The 14,785-nt window shown below is 42.8% G+C and overlaps 1 protein-coding gene across 1 annotated transcript in view; it reads left to right on the top strand.

Moving 5' to 3' along the window:
- USP48 (ubiquitin specific peptidase 48) overlaps window positions 1-5,133 on the top strand; it is a 46,968-nt gene extending 41,835 nt beyond the window's left edge. The window contains exons 22-27 of the mRNA XM_065421156.1: window positions 1,759-1,863; window positions 2,957-3,112; window positions 3,581-3,706; window positions 4,584-4,632; window positions 4,983-5,009; window positions 5,101-5,133. Coding sequence (XP_065277228.1) covers window positions 1,759-1,863; window positions 2,957-3,112; window positions 3,581-3,706; window positions 4,584-4,632; window positions 4,983-5,009; window positions 5,101-5,123 — 486 coding nt within the window. The 3' untranslated portion in view covers window positions 5,124-5,133. The remainder of the gene's footprint in view (window positions 1-1,758; window positions 1,864-2,956; window positions 3,113-3,580; window positions 3,707-4,583; window positions 4,633-4,982; window positions 5,010-5,100) is intronic.
- Window positions 5,134-14,785: the final 9,652 nt, after the last annotated feature.

The following is a 14,785-nucleotide window of genomic DNA, read 5'->3' as shown; positions in this document are numbered from 1 at the left end:
CTTGCTGCCTTCCTAAACTGTGTCAGGGAGATCTCAGGGACTGACGCCGGTCCGCAGACCGGTCGTTGAGAAGCACTGAGAGGCTCAGTCCACTGTTCCACTAGCCATGTGGGGGTTACACTAGTAGCTGTAAGTGTACAAGCTAGCCCCTGTGGGCGAAGAAGGTGAAATAACTACTGTTCATTTTATCCCATCTGCTATCAGTTTCAGAGGAAAATAAATGGAACAGTAAGAATTGTTTTCTTTTGGGTCAGGGCCAGATCCTGGGAGAGGCTCTGCCTTCTGAAGGGTGCTGAGCACCCTCAGTGCCCAGTGAAGTCAATAATAGTTGAGTGGCTCAGCTCCTTGCACATTTAAATCTAGCTTTAAATAATGAGTATAAGAGTTAACAGAAGCAGCTAGGGCTCTGATGGCCTGTGCGTTGCTGAAAGTCATAGTTCTCAGGCACAGAGAACTGTCTCTGCCAGAGGTGAGCGGATTTTGAGTACTAGAGTAGAATCTGCATGTAGGTAGATCTGGTGGGACCTTGCAAATTATTTCTAGATGAGATTTTTAATCTACTGGACCTCTACTCAGGAAAGTTTTTTAAATGCCCTTGTACATGATCACATATATAAAAGTCTTAAATTGATGAGAAAAATCATTAGTACCAAAATGTTGTTACTGCCCATTAACATCTGGTGTCATCGCACCAAGGTTTATGGTGTTCCTGGGAGTGACTGCTCACTAAACAGTGGGTATTTTAACTAATAACTTTCTGCAACACAGATTTATTTGGCTTTGTAAATCAATTAAGCTTTATTCGTCACTACACTTGCCTTCAGTTCAGGGCAGATATAGGTACTTAGCAGTAACTAGTATAAATTTAGTTAAAGATATATATTAAGATGGGCAGTTTGTCTCTTCACCTTGCAGCCACGGTTGTATATTCTGTAAACGTGAGAACTTTGATAAACTGCTAATAACTTTGAGAATGCTGCAGTTCATGCTCAATGTTTAGATAATGTGCCAGTTTCTTTAATTGCAAAATACATGTATGGAGAAGCATACACCTATATGGGTTAGCATGCTCTGAGGCATTCAGGTGGGAGTATGCGTAACTTCCATATTTTCCCTTGAAAATTCCAGCCTCCGACACTATCTGAGGAGCCTAGCACAAGTGTAAATACGTACGTTAGTGTAGGGTAGGTACATTTATCATGAAGTAACATAGGGATAGATATGTATAAATTATTTATCTGTAGCTTACTTACAAATTAACTGCAGACAGACCAATAAATAACTAATGAGCACTTCTGTCAATCTGCTAAATGCAACCACACGACTGACGTGTATGTGTCATTTATGGAGAATATTAGTTTCTCTTTGTTACAGCTCTCTCAACACACTGAGGTTGGGTTGGAGAAAGAGCTGGCTGAAGGGGAAAGAGTTCTGAGCAGCAGATGGTTTCTCCCATTTTAGCCAGAATCCATTAAAAGATCATTTACAAGCTATATGTGTGTTACCAAGCTGTAAGAGACAAAACTCTAGTTTATGTCCTAGGTTGATGCACTCCAAGTATCTGCCTAGGTTAGGGCTTCACAGCGCAGCTGGCGTTTTATCCCCTATGGTTACTTGTCCTTGTGCCCTATTTAAGCTCATTTTATTAAGGTAGCATCCTTAAAAACGCTCTAAAAACAGCTTGCTAAAAGGCCTGGGACAACCTGAGTTTGTGCTGTTGGAACAGAGTTGCGCAGTATGTGATTTGTGTAACTTCAGGTAATGAAGGAAGCTGCTCCAGAACTGAATGTGAGCAGTTCAGAAGCTGAAGAGGAAAGGGAGGAAGCCAAACCAGAAGGGGAACAGGATCCAGATTTTAACCAGGTAAAGATCTAAAAAGCTGCAAGGTTTGCAATTTTGAGTTTCCCTCTAGATAGCAAAGTGTCCAGCGCTGACAATACAGCAGTCTTCTTATATTTACCGTTAGCAGTTGAAACCAGAAATATATCAGCTTCTTTATTTTAAGCTTATTGTTGTAATACCTTCTTAAAATTTCAATTTCCTTACCCTTTTGTTCCATTTGACAAACCAATTGCTCTTTGCTCCTGTGTGTCTCATATGGTTGTGGAGCTAATATTGTTTCAATTAGTTTCCTTGTTAGTACATTTTACGGGGTATTGTGAAAATGTATTAATGTAAAGCACATTTTAAAGCTCTGATAGAAGGTGCTCTCCAGGTTCAAGGTTTTATTAAATTACTGAACGTAGTTTTTGTGAACCCCACAAAAATGGTGGATATTAAGTCATCTTCTTTAAAAGCATTGTAGCCATGTTGGTCCCAGTATATCAGTCACGAAGTAAGTGAAGAAGAGTTCTGTGTAATTTGAAAGTTTGTACCTTTCACCATCAGAAGTTGATCCAATAAAAGATATTACCTCACTTAACTTACCTTCTTGAAAAGAAACTTAGAACCTAGAGGACTTTCATAGGTTTGGAACCTATGAAAATTTGGGCTTAGAATTCTTAAACTTTCCTAGTCCTAGTACATCTGTCCTAACACTGATGCATGCTCTTCTTGGTACCCATATTAATACTGAGGTATTTCCTTCAAGTGGTGGTAACGCATACTGTTGTCTTACCCCTGACTTCGGCAGTGTCTCCCTTCCTGTACTCTTTTTGAAGAGAAGTGGTTGCTACAACGTTAAATATTTAACACGTTGAAAAGTGGTTCAGTACTCCATGCTGGTCTCAAGTTAAAAATGGAAATGTGGATATCTTTGAGCAAGTCCTTCAGTACTTGCAACCTCTCTGATGCCTGTGTGCGTCAGTTGATTATCACAGATGTACTTTAATATTTTGTGGCTTCTCTTGCTTAAATAGCTTATTTACAAGGCCACCTGGGCAAGAGGCAGATTGAAGAATTTGCATTGTCCATGAATTCAGTAAGCAAACTTCCTATTTCTGACCCTTGTTCCTAGACTAATGGTGGTGCGAAACGACAGAAGATATCCCACCAGAACTACATTGTTTATCAAAAGCAAGGCATCAGACGGAGCACGCGACACAGAAAAGTCAGAGGGGAAAAGGCACTACTTGTTTCTGCCAACCAGACATTGAAAGAGCTGAAAATACAGGTGAGGAACTTCCTTTGTTCCTAAAAACAGTGTTCTCCTCTGCAGTCATGTGTGCACGCACACTGGTGACAAGGAAGTAAATCTAGACGTCTTGTACTCCTAGCTGTTGCCATTTATTTTAGATTTTCCTATGTAAGAACTTATAAAAATACTCCAAGATCTGTCATGGTAACTCACAGCCAAATCTTGTTTCCCACTTCATGGACGAGGAAGGCTCTAAATACAGTAGAACTGTCACATTTCTACACCAGATGGCGGCAGTGCACAAGGGGGCTCTTGCAAAGCACTGCTCAGTGGTTCTCTGTGACGACATAGAAGGGGTGGGGCGGTGGCATCTACAATGATATACTAATCAGTGGCTCTGTTTTGTATGATGTCCTAAGACGCATGTTTTTTGACAGTATTATTGGTGTGTGTAGGACTTATATATTTTGCTTTTGCACAAAATGTTTTATTGTGTTGGCACAGATCATGCACGCATTTTCAGTTGCTCCGTTTGACCAGAATTTGTCAATCGATGGGAAGATACTAAATGATGACACTGCAACACTTGGCGCCCTTGGAGTCATTCCAGAGTCAGTCATTTTATTAAAGGTAATGTGAGAATTGTGGTGGTCTGCTGAAAGGAAATGCTGACTGGCAACAGAAATGATATCAACTTAGAATTACACTAATACGATATTGAGATTATTCAGTAAAGCATTCGAGTCAGGAAATGTTGCAATTTGAACACTCCTCCTAGGATGCATGCATTGTCTTTATTTGTCTGATGTACGGTATCTGAGAAGTTAATATTTTTTCTACAACTGAAGGTATACGTGTGTAATGAATGTGAAAGCTGCTGTAGCGCATAAGCACAAGGCCATCAGAATTAAGGTTGTGCACTCAACTTTCACACTTAGATTTTTGAGCACTAAACTGTGTAATCTCAGTATAGTTCTTCATACTTAATTTCCTGTCCTCCTTTTTGAGGGAAGAAAAATCTTAAATTCTATAAAGAGCTGTTGTTGATGGTGAAGGCTAACTAATGCCTTAACTAGTGTCACTAGTAACCTGTGCACTTGTAAGTTTAACAGGTGCCAGTTGGGCAAAGGACAGTAAGTGCTTCCATATCTGTGCATGTACATGCCTTCGTAAGCATGCAGCACAACAAAATACAGTGGCCCCAGTTGGCATATGCTTAGTTGACTTCAGTGGGACTAAAGCATGGTAACTTAGGGTAACTTAAACAGCCCTTCCTAAACAGAGATACATTACTGAACTGGGGATCCTAAAGCCTCAGAAGTGCTACCAGTCCTCTTTTTATTGTCCCCCAAACCCCACTGGAAAAACTTCTTTGGCAGCAGATATTTCTTTTCTTCTCCAGTCTGTTTAAATGCACATCTGCCAGAGTCTCTTGCTTAGCTAATAGGACTGGTAAACTTCTAGTATTCATGTTGTTTTATAGTTCTGTGTTTGTTTTGTTTTACAGGCTGATGAACCAATTGCAGATTATGCAGCAATGGATGATGTTATGCAAGGTAAAGAGGACTTCATAATTACACTCTAGAAACATTCTTCTTTGTGAAAACACATTATTACCACTGTACTCTTTCCTGGTTGGTTGCTTCAACAAAAATTATTTGTGGTCATGTAGTACTGCATTTGGGACAGAAAATGTTAAGCATAAGAGAGGCTTATTTGTGGAGCTGAAGTCACCGTGTAGAAAGGTAGGAGAAATTAGCAAAAGACAGAAGTATTCAAGGTTTCCCTGTAGCCAGCACCTGAAAGTTGTTGAAGCTTGCAATATGCTATAATTCAGACACCTGATTCTTCTCTTTGAAGTCATGTTGTCATTAGAGGTTTCTGATGTGGTATCTTTCCTTTTCAGTTTGTATGCCTGAAGAAGGATTTAAAGGTAAGACACTTATTTCTTCTCCATTTATTTGAACCTACCTTAATTTCATCTTGAATGTGTGTAATCTTCTTTCTTGCTTTCTCACTTACAGGGACTGGTCTTCTTGGACACTAATGTTTTTTTATAACCTCTGGCAGCAGAGAAATGACCAGAAAGGAAGAGGATTTTGACATGGTAGGGCATTAAAGCAAAGGTGGATATAGGACTAAATAGTTGCTTGACTCTTCCAGAAGGCAGAAACCCATTCTGAAATGACTGCCCCAAATGCCTTATGTCAAAGCAGATTGCACTGAAGGGACATCCTGACTTCAAGAGAGCGTTTCAGATTTTATATTTAATAAAACAGAAGTAAAAGTATAGTAGCAGTAACAATATATCATGTTTACAGACAGAAATTTTTAGCTGAGGAAGGGAGAGGCATTCTATTGTTTCCTTGCTCTGATTTCATACCACAGTCATCTGTCCATAAAGAAATAGTATTACAGTAGATCAAAAACATCTTGATCTGTCCTAAAGTAACTCTTTAGAGATAAACCTGCTTACAGATATCCTGTCTTTGATCCACTCTTACTCATTCAGTACAGCATGGAAGTAAAGAATTTGTTAATTGTGAAGAATGACTAGCTTTTTCAGACTTCATATATGTACCCCAAAATGTAAACTGTGGCTTGCCTGTGAAAGCCTTCTATCAATGGCTCTTCAACACAGAGATAAGGGGGATAAGGAACTGCCTTCTCTGCTGTCTCTGGAGGCTCTATCACATACCCATCCTTTTTGCAGTTTCACTTTCAAACTTGAAGATGATCCTAACTTTAATAATCACATGGTCTTTCTCTGTGAAATGTGTTTTTAGAAATGTTGGATATTTTAACAACTTTTGATAACATCTTCTCCAGTATGCTACTGCCAAGAGCCAGAAATCCATTTCCACTCTACTGATCAATTCAGGAATGTTGAATTAATCTTCACTAGAACATCAGAATCAGAGATACTGTAGGGGGTGAGGTGTCATACTTGGGGCACATTTTTCATGTGAAGAGATTTTCCTTTTGTTTTCAGGAATGCGCTAATTTTTTTTTTTTTACTATCTGTAATTCCCAGAAAGGATCTCTTCCTGACCCTATTAAATATTAGCTGGAAATAGCTTACCACTAAAATATTTAAAAGGACACTGTCAAGATATCTTTAATAATAAAGTTAAATATTTCCTGGTAGCTTCATGCTCAACTGTGCTCCCTTAGCAAAATAGCCTCTTGCTGAGTTTGGGCTTCGGCAGTGTTTTATTATTGTTTTTAAATTGGCTGTTTAGAGCAAAACTACTGTATTTAACAATCCCATGAGCATTGCAGGCAGATTTAAGGGGTCGGGGTTTGGAGAGTGGAGGGTATATAAAAACATGGGCCCGGTAACCTTGATGGTGTTCTTTTTAACATTTACCTTTTATCAGAATAGTTATAGCTCTCCTTCATAAAATGATTAACCTTTGTTCTTTTTCTCTGTATTGTTTTAATCCATCTTTTTCCTCCCTCCCTCCGAAACCATTTAGGGAAGGTGGTAGGGAATTCAGGCAGCAGGTCTGGACCAGTGAGAGTGGCAAAACAATTGATATAAAATATCCTATTTGGAGCAGTTGTAAAGCCATAAATAATGGCTTGGAAATGAATCAGAAAAGGGGACTTAAAAACTGAGATTATTTCTAATGTATCTTGATTTTGTACTTCAAGATACAGGGTTTGGATCCAATAAAAGGGCTGGATCTTAGAGAGATGAAACAGTGCAGCTGAGCAATTTATTCTTTCCCAAGGTAAAGACTTCAGTAAAAGTTCAATATGCTATTGTTAGTGCTTGATTAAGCAACTCTACTTCCCTTGAAAACAGGCTTGTTTGCCTGAAAGAGATTTTATTCTTCTTTTTAGACTGAAGCACTCACTCATGTACATAGCCCCTGGAAATTTGATATTTTTTTCAATTTGCTGGTTTTGGGGGGGGTGGGGGGGGTTGTTTTTTTATTTTTGTTTTTTTGTTACTAGAGTCTCTTCCTTGAGATTACAATGTTCCAAAACTAAGTCTCTTAAACTTCACAGGGAAGAACTGTAAACCATGATGTATAAGTAGACACAATTACAGAGGTAATGTATAGATGTACCTAATGGCCTTGGTATTGCTGTTTCTTACAGCTGTGCAGGGGAAACAGGTACAAGATGTGATCAAAGGCACATTAACCGTTTTGTCTGTATTTGCAAACATATTGGACTAAAATTGTCATTTGAGCTGTTGAAGCCTTATTAAAGTGCATACACATGGTCTATCTTCTCGTATTTTAATGTATTGCATAAAGCATTTTTCACATTGATCGGTTCAGATATCTTCTGTAAAATTTGTATCTTCTTTTTCTAGCATTTCTGAGAATTCCACAGTTTGAAACTTTTTTCCTATGAGTTGAACGTTCCATAAAGTGGGGAGTTGACAGTTTGATGGCAGGATCAATAGATAACTTTCCTACTGGCTTTAGTTTAGTAGTAGAGTAAAAAAACAAGTTTCACATGGGTCTCAGGATATTTAAACTGTAGCAGAACAATCGTACAGATTCCTCTAGTAAGAAGCACTATACGTGTAAACACTTAAGCGCAGTCCAAATTGATTTTCTGATTGTTGACTATTCACCGTTCCCAAATTAATATCAGAGACAGCAGCTTAAATTGAATAATCTTGTTCAGATACTTAGGCATATGGATCTCATCTACCATTAGTTGTATTGCAGAGGCAAAGTTAAGGAGGCACGGAAACATTCCTGTAGTACTAAATACTTCATAGTTGTGAAAGAAGCCATGCTGAGTGAATCCAGAAGGCAAGTCAGCTCCGTGTAAGTTTATGATTAGATAAGGGGCTTCACATACACAAATCAGACTCCATGTCCAGGAATGGTGTCCCTAGCCTCTGTTTGTCAGAGGATGGAGATGGATGGCAGGAGAGAGATCACTTGATCATTACCTTTTACGTTCACTCCCTCTGGGGCACCTGGCATTGGCCACTGTCAGTAGACAGGATACTGGGCTAGATGGACCTTTGGTCTGACCCAGTACGGCTGTTCTTATGTACTACACCAGAATGACTAGCTTTGCATGTGGTGATGTTTGAGAAACCATAAAGACATAAAAACATCAATAAAACCAGTCTTTCCTCACTCTAGGTCATGTGATCTCTTTGACTATAGCATACCGAGTTAATGGCTCAAGAAGACTACTTTGTGTAGTGTAAACTTTGGCAGCTGTTCTTCTGCAGAAGTGAAAATAACTGATACAGCAATTGTCCTTCATGACAGAGGTGTTTCTATGTCAAGGGAAGATACACTTAATGCAGGCCAGAACAAAATCCCCTTCAGTCCAGACAGCTGTAGTTTAGAGCATTTCACCTTCTGCGTGAGATTCTAAACCAACTGGATGCTCTGTTGTGTACCAAGAAAAATGGCCATAGAAATGGAATGATCTAGTGTCTAACTAAGCATCTATTGTGCTTCTCGTAACTGTGTCTTGGGGTGTCTCTCCTCTGCAGGGAGACAGTATTTCTCCTAGTCTTACCCTGTGAAGCACTGCAGTGGGGTATCCCTATGTGCTGCTAGGACTCCAGCGGATCACTACCCATTACAGGTGGGCAGAGTAAAGAAGCTGAGCCCTCATCAAGAGGTGATATTGGTGCAATATTAGCAGCAGTCCCCTGGCCTGCTGTTGAGTGGGATCTCCTGTCAGGCCCACAACACACTTTGCTGCTATTTGTTAGTGTTGGGGGCTGATGGTGGGGTGAAGGTGTTGAGAAGTTTGTGGAAAATGCATATAAAAGAGCTGGAGCTATGTGCAAGCATGTGGGGTTACTTTTGTGCGTCAGCAAAATGTTTTAAAACAACCTGCTGCCTGCAATACAAAATAATGGCAACAAAAACATCAACATGAAATGTCAGTGCTCCACTTCAAATCCCATCCTGGGTATCCTGATGCTACTGGTAATGGGGGAGGGAAAACTCTTACTAGCTCTACTCAGTGTGACACATTGGCCCATGTTTATTGTGTGATCTCTGGGCTTCTGGTGATACTGTCCCAGTGCACTTGTGCCTGCATATTGGCTGATTCCAGTGCTGAGCTCTGGCCTCCCATCAGTTGCCTTTATAGATGCAGCTTTGGATTTCTCTCCCCATCCTCACAATCCGTTTGAGCTTGATCCGTAAATTGCCCACTTCTAATATATAAACAACAGATCTACCATTGATAATCTCGTCTAGTAAGCACATTTGTACTTCCCATATGTCAGGTAGAAAAGAGGGGCTATATCTGAATGGGAAGTGGCAGAAGGAGGGTTTAAAATATTTTAATTTAATGAATGTGTGATGGCATTTGAAGTGAATGTGGGATCTACTGCCCTATTGCACTTCCCATCCCAATCCTGGGTTGCCACTTCTGAAAAGCTGTTGCTGCTTGCACTTCCCATTGTGGATCGTGCTTCCACAACTTCCTTTTTTTCATTCAAATACTTACCAATCCCCTCCACCACTCCCTCACCTGTACACTCCTGAGCCTAGACTCCTGCTATAAATGGAACTTGTGTATGTGCACATTTAACTAACCACTTGCTTGGGCCCTGTGGAAAGGCTGCCAGGAACAGCTGAGCAGATACTTGGGGTAGGTCCCTCTTCCTCACCCTTGCAGAAGCACCCACATCATAAAAGCAGTGGGATGCTAATGAGACCTGCATACTTAGATACTTTGTTCTCTCCCTCATCTCAGCAAGCTCCCTTTAGTTGGATCACTTTCTAAAGAAACCTCTGAGGCAGGCTGTACCCATATGTTCACCCCTTTTACAAGATTATGATAAATTTTGTACAACGTATGCTTTGTGAGGTATCATTTGAAAACTCATAATTCACTGATTATTATTATCCTGGAAAAATACATGTGGTAACATTGTAAAATCATAAGGTTTCAAGTTTTTAAACTAAAGGCTGGGGGAAAGCTGACAGGTGCAGAGGAGCACGTGGTTTGGACAGCAGCACCCCTTAGGGGAGGACCTATTAATGGAGTTTCTTTATGTCTAGTAAGGAGGAGAGGATGGAAGATGATAAAATACAGGTAGGATCTGATAAGAAACAGTCAAATGAAAAAGTCATTCAATTACATCATGTAATGGCAGACAGCTGAAAAGTGACAAGTTTTTAAGTGCTTATATGCTAGAAATCTAATAAGATGGGTGAACTAGAGTGCCTCGTATTCAATGAGGATATTGATATAATAGGCATCACAGAAACTTGGTGGAATGAGGATAATCAGTAATTATCCTCATTCCACCAGTATGAGGGCACAGTAATAGCAGGGTACAAAATATACTGAAAGGACAGAACAGGTCATGCTGGTGGGGGGTGGCACTATATGTGAAAGAAAGCATAGAATCAAATGAAGCAAAAATCTCAGACGAACCAAACTCTACCATAGAATAGTAATTCCATGCTTGAATAATAAGAATATAGCAGTAGGGAATATACTACAGATCACCTAACCAGGATGGTGATAGTGACTGTGAAATGCTCGGGGAGATTAGAGGGGCTATAAAAATAATAAAATCAATAATAATGGGGGATTTCAACTATCCTCATATTGACTGGGTACATGTCACCTCAGGTCAGGATGCAGAGATAAAGTTGCTTGACACCTTAAATGACTGCTGTAACATTCTATGTCTTGGGGGAGCATCCTGTAACCCCCACATTCTTCATTTATATATAATTGTGATATTGCATCTCAAGCAGGTCATGTGAGGTATCAGGGGAAAGGTTATGATCTGCTGAAAGTCGTTTATCTATCCACATATGTATATCATTAATGCATATGAAGTTGTGAGAATTGTATTGTATGGTTGTCACTAAAATAATGCTGTGGGTTTGGGAAACACCTTGATACTGGCTTCTCAGAGACAATGCCAAGGAAAGTGACCAACACCTGGGCGGGTGTCAAACAATCATCAACAGCCATTGTCCAGCAAGGGAGCTACAATTCAGTGACTCACCTGCATAAGGCCACACCAGGGGAATTGCTCAACTTTGCCTGGTGACAGCAATCCCCACCAGACATGCCTGGATTTGTGTTCTCCAGCACATGGGACTGTGGGTATAAAATAGAACACAGGGGTCCCATGCTTGGCCTTTCTCCTGTCCCCATCTATGCTGGAAGCCTCACCTCAATCCCTGGAAAAATCATGGAGCAGGTCCTCAAGGAATCAATTCTGAAGCACTTAGAGGAGAGGAAAGTGATCAGGAACAGTCAGCATGGATTCACCAAGGGCAAGTCATGCCTGACTAACCTAATTGCCTTCTATGAGGAGATAACTGGCTCTGTGGATGAGGGGAAAGCAGTGGATGTGTTATTCCTTGACTTTAGCAAAGCTTTTGTTATGGTCTCCCACTGTATTCTTGCCAGCAAGTTAAAGTAGTATGGGCTGGATGAATGGACTATATGGTGGATAGAAAGCTGGCTAGATCGTCGGGCTCAACGGGTAGTGATCAACGGCTCCATGTCTAGTTGGCAGCCGGTATCAAGCGGAGTGCCCCAAGGGTCGGTCCTGGGGCCGGTTTTGTTCAATATCTTCATTAATGATCTGGAACAGTGGTCTCCCAGGGGGTGCACAAGAGGATCCTTGGGGGTGCGCAGCAGGAGGAGTGGTTTGGTTGGGTTTTTTGTTTGTCTGTTTTTTTTGCTTTGTTAGTTCGGGCGGGAGTCCGAGCGGCTTTTTTTTTTTTTTCCTTTTGCAAAAATGGTAGAGCTGGCACAGCAGGGGGTGCATGTTCAAAAAATTTTTACTGATATGGGTGCGCGATCAAAAAAGTTTGGAGACCACTGATCTGGAAGATGGCGTGGACTGCACTCTCAGCAAGTTTGCAGATGACACTAAACTGGGAGGAGTGGTAGATACGCTGGAGGGTAGGGATAGAGGGACCTAGACAAATTAGAGGATTGGGCCAAAAGAAACCTGATGAGGTTCAACAAGGACAAGTGCAGAGTCCTGCACTTAGGACAGAAGAATCCCATACACTGTTACAGACTAGGGACCGAATGGTTAGGCACAGTTCTGCAGAAAAGGACCTAGGGGTTACAGTGGACGAGAAGCTGGATATGAGTCAACAGTGTGCCCTTGTTGCCAAGAAGGCTAACGGCATTTTGGGCTGTATAAGTAGGGGCATTGCCAGCAGATCGAGGGACGTGATCATTCCCCTCTATTCGACATTGGTGAGGCCTCATCTGGAGTACTGTGTCCAGTTTTGGGCCCCACACTACAAGAAGGATGTGGAAAAATTGGAAAGAGTCCAGTGGAGGGCAACAAAAATGATTAGGGGGCTGGAGCACATGACTTATGAGGAGAGGCTGAGGGAACTGGGATTGTTTAGACTGCAGAAGAGAAGAATGAGGGGGGATTTGATAGCTGCTTTCAACTACCTGAAAGGGGGTTCCAAAGAGGATGGAGCTAGGCTGTTCTCAGTGGTAGCAGATGACAGAACAAGGAGTAATGGTCTCAAGTTGCAGTGGGGGAGGTTTAGGCTGGATATTAGGAAACACTATTTCACTAGGAGGGTGGTGAAGCACTGGAATGGGTTACCTAGGGAGGTGGTGGAATCTCCTTCCTTAGAGGTTTTTAAGGTCAGGCTTGACAAAGCCCTGGCTGGGATGATTTAGTTGGGGATTGGTCCTGCTTTGAGCAGGGGGTTGGACTAGATGACCTCCTGAGGTCCCTTCCAACCCTGAGATTCTATGATAGATTCTAAGCAACAAAGACACTCAGGCCCTGTCTACACTGGCAAGATTCTGCACAGTAAAGCAGCTTTCTGCACTGTAACTCCCGAGGTTACACACTGCCAAGCCACTCAGTGTGGTGGGCTGTAGCCCACGAAAGCTTATGCTCTAATAAATTTGTTAGTCTCTAAGGTGCCACAAGTACTCCTGTTCTTTTTGCGGATACAGACTAACACGGTTGCTACTCTGAAACCTGCGCAGTTCTAGCGCTGTAAAAAAACTACCCCGACGAGAGGCATACAGCTTTCTGCGCAGGGGCTACAGTGCTGCGGTGCCAGTGTAGACACCGTGGTCAATTACAGCGCTGTGATTGGCCTCCAGGAGGTGTCCCACAATGCCTGTTCTTGCCTCTCTGGTCATCAGTTTGAACTCTACTGCCATGCCGTCAGATTACCAACTGTCATCCCCACCCCATAAATTCCTTTTGAATTTTGACCCCTTCCTGTTTGCTCAGTGGCGCATGCAGTGATCTCAGTGCATCTTTCCAGATGGCCATGCCTGCTCCATGCACCAGGCGATCCCCCACTTGGAGCAATGCTGAGCTGCTGGAGCTCATCAGCATTTGGAGAGAGGAGGCTGTCCTGTCCCAGCTGCGCTCCAGCTGTAGGAATTATGATACCTACAGACAGATTTCACGATGCATGACCAGAAAGGGGCTATGACCGGGACACACTGCAGTGCAGGGTCAAAGTGAAGGAGCTGCGGAACGCCTACCACAAGGCACAGGAGGCAAACTGCCGCTCTGGCGCTGTGCTCACTAGCTGCCAGTTCTACAACGAGCTGGACACGATACTCAGCGGCGACCCCACCTCCACTGCGAAGGCCCCTGTGGATACTTTGGTGGCTCGCGTGCCAGTCGAAAGTGGACTGAGCCAGGAGGAGGAAATCTTGGACAAGGATGTGGGGGGGGGGGGGGGACCCAGAGGCAGAGGATGACTCGGACGTCAGAGATGCATGCAGCCAGGGGCTCTTTTAGGGTGACCAGATGTCCCGATTTTATAGGGACAGTCCCGATTTTTGGGTCTTTTTCTTATATAGGCTCCTATTACCCCCCCCCCCCCCCGTCCCGATTTTTCACACTTGCTGTCTGGTCACCCTAGGCTCTTTTCTACCTCGGAGGAGGCTAGGCAGTCACAGCAGTCGGATCTTGGTGAAGCGCAAACAGGAGAGGTGGCCCCTGGTAAGTGGATCTGACTTTGGGAATCGCTGAAGCGAGTTGGTGGGAGGAAGGAGGGTTGCAGAAAGCAGACTTGTCTCCCACCGCATGCCTAATTTGAGCGGCAGAACAGGCTGTTGATGGACTCCCTCACTTCACGGGACTCTCCCTCAGAGATCTCTAGGAAACTCTCTTGGAGATACTGAGCAATCCGCTGCCGCAGGTTCTTCAGCAGAGCAGCTTTGTTTCTTGCCCCATTAACGATAAATCCTGCACCGCTGTGCCGTCATGGGGCGGGGGACCATTGCACACAAGTGAGCTGTATAGGGGCCAGGGCGGAAGCCACAGTCTTGGAGAAGACCCTCCCTTGATTCTCTGCTGACCCTCAGCAGCAAGATATCTTCCATAATGATCACATCTTGTGAAAAGTGTGGGGACAGGAATGATTATCAGCGCCCCCCCCCCCCCCCAGTGCTGGCTCTCCCCAAGAGCCACAAGCCCAGTGTACAGCACAGTCTGAGAAGAGTGACTTACCCTGCCCCTGTGGCGACTCACCATTTTGGGGGTCTTGTGGCTCATGTGTGCTTGCCTGGGGTCAGCCAGTTAGTGACAGGTGTGTGAATACTGGCTGTGTTTTAAATCACTGAATCAGTGCTTTCTGTGTTGCAAACAATACTGCTTCTATAAAATATTGCGTTTAAACTTCACAGAGATGACCTTGGGAGCCCAGCCTCCTTCTTTGTTGTCGGAGGCTGAATGGCTGCGCAGAATTAGAAAGCGGCCAAGAAGAACTA

Source organism: Emys orbicularis, chromosome 22 (genome assembly GCF_028017835.1).
Source record: "Emys orbicularis isolate rEmyOrb1 chromosome 22, rEmyOrb1.hap1, whole genome shotgun sequence".
Classification (NCBI taxonomy): domain Eukaryota; kingdom Metazoa; phylum Chordata; order Testudines; family Emydidae; genus Emys; species Emys orbicularis.
This window is presented reverse-complemented; position numbering and strand designations above follow the sequence as displayed.